The sequence below is a fragment of the Microcaecilia unicolor genome, chromosome 6 (genome assembly GCF_901765095.1).
Source record: "Microcaecilia unicolor chromosome 6, aMicUni1.1, whole genome shotgun sequence".
In the NCBI taxonomy this organism is placed as follows: Eukaryota; Metazoa; Chordata; class Amphibia; order Gymnophiona; family Siphonopidae; genus Microcaecilia; species Microcaecilia unicolor.
This window is the reverse complement of record NC_044036.1, coordinates 7,172,344-7,178,343: the sequence shown is the minus strand read 5'-3', so window position 1 is coordinate 7,178,343 and position 6,000 is coordinate 7,172,344. Positions and strand designations below refer to the sequence as shown.

At 45.8% G+C, this 6,000-nt stretch overlaps 1 protein-coding gene across 1 annotated transcript in view; it reads right to left on the bottom strand.

The window, feature by feature from the left end:
* Positions 1-3,113: 3,113 nt before the first annotated feature.
* Positions 3,114-6,000, bottom strand: part of EIF2B3 (eukaryotic translation initiation factor 2B subunit gamma) — an 81,206-nt gene continuing 78,319 nt past the window's right edge. Inside the window, exon 12 of the mRNA XM_030206970.1 lies at positions 3,114-3,282. Coding sequence (XP_030062830.1) covers positions 3,230-3,282 — 53 coding nt within the window. The 3' untranslated portion in view covers positions 3,114-3,229. The remainder of the gene's footprint in view (positions 3,283-6,000) is intronic.

The window sequence follows — 6,000 nt, the reverse complement described above, 5'->3', positions numbered from 1 at the left end:
CATATCACCCCTGTTCCTCCTTTCCTCCAGAGTATACATGTTCAGGTCAGCAAGTCTCTCTTCATACGTCTTGGAACGCAACTCCCATACCATCCTCGTAGCTTTTCTTTGTACCGCTTCCATTTTTTTAACATCCTTCGCAAGGTACGGCCTCCAAAACTGAACACAATACTCCAGGTGGGGCCTCACCAACGTCTTATACAGGGGCATTAAAACCTCCTTTTTTCTGCTGGTCACACCTCTCTCTATACAGCCTAGCAACCTTCTCGCTACGGCCACCGCCTTGTCGCACTGTTTCATTGCCTTCAGGTCCTCAGATACTATCACCCCAAGATCCCTCTCCCCATCCGTGTCTATCAGGCTCTCCCCACCTAACACATACGCCTCCCTTGGATTTCTACTCCCTAAGTGCATCACTTTGCATTTCTTCGCATTGAATTTTAATTGCCAAACGTTAGACCATTTTTCCAGCTTCTTCAGATCTTTTTTCATGTTTTCCACTCCCTCTATCATATCTCCCCTCATCCACCTTTTCTCCAAGCTGAAGAGCCCTAGCCACTTTAACCTTTCCTCATAGGGAAGTCGTCCCATCCCCTTTATCATTTTCGTCACCCTTCTCTGCACCTTTTCTAATTCCACTATCTTTTTTCAGATGCAGCAACCAGAATTCAACACAATACTCGAGGTGCGGTCACACCATAGAGCGATACAAAGGCATTATAACATCCTCATTTTTGTTTTCCATTCCTTTCCTAATAATACCTAACATTCTATTTGCTTTCTTAGCCACAGCAGCACACTGAGCAGAAGGTTTCAACGTATCATCATCTGTGACTCCTAACGTGGAACCTTGCATGATGTAGCTATAATTCGAGTTCCTCTTTCCCACATGCATCACTCTGCATTTGCTCACATTAAACGTCATCAGCCATTTAGATGCCCAGTCTCGTAAGGTCCTCTTGTAATTTTTCACAATCCTCCCGCGATTTAACAACTTTGAATAACTTTGTGTCATCAGCAAATTTAATTACCTCACTAGTTACTCCCATCTCTAGGTCATTTATAAATATGTTAAAAAGCAGCGGTCCCAGCACAGAGCCCTGGGGAACCCCACTAACTACCCTTCTCCATTGAGAATACTGACCATTTAACCCTACTCTTTATTTTCTATCTTTTAACCAGTTTTTAATCCACAATAGAACACTACCTCCTATCCCATGACTCTCCAATTTCCTCTAGAGTCTTTCATGAGGTACTTTGTCAAACGCCTTCTTTAATTACAGTGCAAAAGCGCTTTGCAGAGGTTACCTCCAATCCTGTGGCTCTCTCTCATCCTGTGATCTGCAGCTTAGCTTTGCTGGGAGGCAGGGTGAGAAGGAAAAGGGAACTTATTAAGTCTCACCCTGTACCCACCGTTACAGGACAATGGCTGAATGGGAAGCATGCTGCCCATAGATGTGGACGGCAGCCACAGGAAAGGAGGGGAACATCCACCTCACCCCAACTTTTCCTGAATGGTAGTAAAGAAGAGACCCAGCTTGATGACAGTTACCTGCAGAAACGGCCAGTGGTGACGAGTATATGAAGTGAGCAGACACTCATGAGTCCAGTACTGATTCCTCCCTCCACACACAAAATGCTCTCATCCCTGTTCCTCCCTCCCCCACACAGGGCATTATAGTTTTCTACATACTGACATGCTGGCTACCGCTCTCACACAATCTGTTCTCTTCTACCCCCCTTTCCACCCTCTCATTTTACACTTTCACCTTTCCAACCCCTCACCCTTTCCTCTCTCCCCACTTCTGTGTGGTGTCTGTCCAGACATGACATTCTCCTCTCCTCGCTGGCGAAAGCCTCCATCTCTGCTTTCAAATCCTATGGTGAAAATGGGTTTTTCAACCCTTGCTGCTGCCTCCTCGTGACTCTCCTAGAAATCTTTGGTCTAGATATCTGAACCGTCACTCATCACTTCTACCCCTCTACCACAACTTCCAGTGTCCGTTCCTGTATTGCCCTTTAGGTCAGTAAAGAAGCTATAAAATCACATTTGTTATCTAATATAATAATTTGCTAGGTCAACGTTCGAACGTGTCTCACTGGGATCGTAACCACCTGCTGACGTCACTGGCCAGCAGTAGAACCCTGCTTGCCTGACGTCAGCAGGGGGTTATGATCCCATTGAGAGACGTACGTTAAAGGGGAGTAGGAGCGGCCACAGTCATCCCTACGTGCATGTCGCCCCCCCTCCAAAATCGCCAACCCCCCTCTGCTACCCTCCCCTCCCCCCTCTCACCGTGGTCCCAGCGGCAGCAGTGAAGAGCCTCGCGAGTCTGCTGCCTTCCCTTCTCTTCGCTCTCAGTTCTGAGCCTCTGACACTGGTCCCGCCCTTGCGGAAACAGGAAATGAGGGCGGGACCAGCGTCAGAGGCTCAGAACAGAGCAAAAAGAGGAGGGAAGGCAGCAGAATCGCGAGGCTCTTCACTGCTGCCGCAGGGACCACGGTGAGAGGGGGAGGAGGGGAGCAGAGGGGGGTTGGCAATTTTGGAGGGGGGCGACATGCACATAGGGAGATGGGAGGGGCCAGTGTAGGGGAGGGCAGCGGGTGGAAGCATCGCAAGGATGTGGGGGGGGGGGGGGCCCTGGAAATCGGAAGGAAAGAAAGGGGGCCGTGGGACTTGGAGGGGACAGAGGGAGAAAGCGATGGAGGGGGAGGGGATAACCTTGCTAGCGCCCGTTTCATTTCATAACGAAACGGGCCTTTTTTACTAGTAAGATATAATTCATAGAGGAGCAATGGAAGGGAAGGGCAGTCACTGGTTGCACCCCCAGCACTCACAGCAATGCCAGGGAGGGAAACCAATGGTGACAAGCTGAAGGTGGGGGAAGGGTGTTGTGGCGGAGGGTCACTGGTCATATGCTGCAGATCTGCTGAGTTGTACGACGCTCTCTAACAAGAATCACTTGACCTGCAGAGAGTTGAGACTCAGTATCCCACTGCTCTGTGTGACCCATCTGCATCATGTCACTTTCCTTCTTCCTGGTATGATGCATTGCATTGCAGAACTTGAGTCACACGACAGACCTTGCAATGAATAGCCACAGTAAGACGGAACATATCTTTTATTAGGTTATAAATAAAAGCGCATGTGAGGACATGAGACGGAGGGACAGCACCTAAATGACAGTTTTTGTAACAAATATAAAATCCATTCATGAACCCGAGGCAATCATATCTCCATGAGCTGCTCAGTGCCAACGATTACTTCATTAACATGTTTAGCTGCAAGAGAAAGAAATAACAGGAATTATAAGTGAGACAGGCACTAACAGACGTGAATGCAAGGGCTCAACCCCTCCCCACCCCCAGCAGCATGTAATCATGGAAGAAACAGCTCACACTCACAGGGAATGATACCACAGAGAGGAGATCATTCACAGTACACATGGGCTGTCCCAGTAGAGACACAGACAGACAGACACATGCAAAGCACAGCTAAGAACAGCAACATGAGTGGAGGAGTGGCCTAGTGGTTAGGGTGGTGGACTTTGGTCCTGGGGAACTGAGGAACTGAGTTCGATTCCCACTTCAGGCACAGGCAGCTCCTTGTGACTCTGGGCAAGTCACTTAACCCTCCATTGCCTGTTGCATTGAGCCTGCCATGAGTGGGAAAAAGTGCGGGGTACAAATAAAAAAAAAACCACAAAAAAACATGCAAACAGCATATACAAACACACAGATACAGGAAGGTGGCATATTGGACACAAGCATGCATACACTGATACAGGGACATGACAGGAGCACACATGAAGTACACAGAGGACAGATACAGAAACACAGACACTATACATGGGTACAGGAAAGCACGCACAGATAGAGGGACATGCCAAGAGACACTATACACAGATACAGGAAGGCTGTATACAGGACACAAGAGCATGGATAGAGACATACCAAGAGAACCCATGAAGTATACAGAGGACACACAAACTATACATCTTTAACTTTTATTCAACAACCGTACAGTGAACAATCCAATTCAGCTCGTAGCAATATAAACCAATCTACGGATTAATGATGCAACATAAAATACATAATTTTGGTTTATTATTTTCTCCCCTTCCTCCGAATATCCTGATAACGTTTGTTGACGGTAACATTAACCAACCCTCAGATAGGAAGTGTTGTACAGGATCTAGAAGCCACAAAAGTGACGATAAGTAAAATCACTCTTGGTTAAAAGAAAAACACGGAAGACGCCCCAAGATTAGCCCTGCAACGAAACCAGACAACTCCAACGATAGAGCTTGGACACAAACCAAACCTCTTTTAACCCAGTTTCAACCAACAGTACGTAAGATTCTAACCCACCTTCATGAAACATCTAGCCCTTACCTTGACCACCCCCAGTCCAAAGCAAAAGTCTCTGGAATTCCATTGACCATACAAAGTCTTTACTCCTTCAGCCTCCCATGTAAGATAGGAATTTCCAGTTATCCCCCCAACCCGGAAATCTTGAAAAAAAGGGGTAAAGAGAAGGGAATATAATCTCCAGTCACCCCCAAAATGTTCACCATCAAACTCGGGGAAAGAGTGAAAACTGTGCCAAACCAGTAAGAATTTTTTTCTCTCTCTTTGGTGTATTTAGAGCATCCTGTAATTTCAGGAGCATCAAAGAATGGAGGTTATTACGCCAGCTCCAGTAAGAGAGCAGTTTACACACATTTGGGTCCCTCTGTAAAAACATTTTTTGCATATAACGGCATAATTGCTATGTTGTAACTTTTCCTGAAGCAACTTTATGGTACTACTCTGTCTTTGACACTACCTTTTATGTAAAACATATTTTATTAACATTAGAAGAATCAAGAACAACAAGATTACAATTTTTTGTAATATCAAAACAACCCCCCCAAAAAAACCAACATAAAAAAAACAAGACAAGAACATAGCAACAGAAGTGGTCCCCTATGCACAGTATTCCACTCAAGGGACCACTGAACTCCCCCACCCCTCTCTCGTTACCATAAGATATTAAACCCTATAGTCCAGGGGAGCAAAATAACCAGATAGCAGGTCAAAAATGTCCATGCTTCTAGGCTCTCACCAAGTAAACGCTTGTGGGCAGCAGGTTAACATAGACCAGTTTAAGAGGAAACACCATTGACGATGCGTTTCTCTAGCTTCCCAAAGGAGGAGGAGGTGGAACCAAGTTCTTCACTGCCAATATGAAGCAGCCATCGGTGTTCAGTTCTCCTAAACACTAGAGAGCTCAATTCACTGGACATGACCCTTCATGCTTTCACCAGCGGTTTTTCTATTCTATTCCTTTAGTATACCTTTTGGTCCACCTGTTTTAACACAATTGAACTTATATAACAGGTCAGTTCACGCTCATTCAGTTTTATTCTTTGTATGCTTTCTTTTCTGAAAGATAGAAAGGGGAACATAGGGGTTTTAATTTGTTTCCTCTTTTAAAGCCCTAATGTGAAATAAGCATATGTCTAGATTGTTGTTTTGCTCCTGAGGCAGGCAATATCATTGCTGAAACATGGTCCGTGTCAAGTTGATCCCAGACAACATGGTTTTACCAAAGGGAAATCGTGCCAAACTAATCTCATTGAATGCTTTGACTGGGTGACTGGAGAATTGAATCATGGAAGTGCTATAGACGTAATCTACTTAGATTTCAGCAAAGCTTTTGACACGGTTCCCCACAGGAGGCTCTTAAATAAACTGGACGGGCTGAAGATAGGACCCGAAGTGGTGAACTGGATTAGGAACTGGTTGACGGACAGACGCCAGAGGGTGGTGGTAAATGGAATTCGCGCAGATGAGGGAAAGGTGAGTAGTGGAGTGCCTCAGGGATTGGTGCTGGGGCCGATTCTGTTCAATATATTTGTGACATTGCCGAAGGGTTAGAAGGTAAAGTTTGCCTTTTTGCGGATAATACTAAGATTTGTAACAGAGTGGACACCTGGGAGAGAATGGAAAACATGA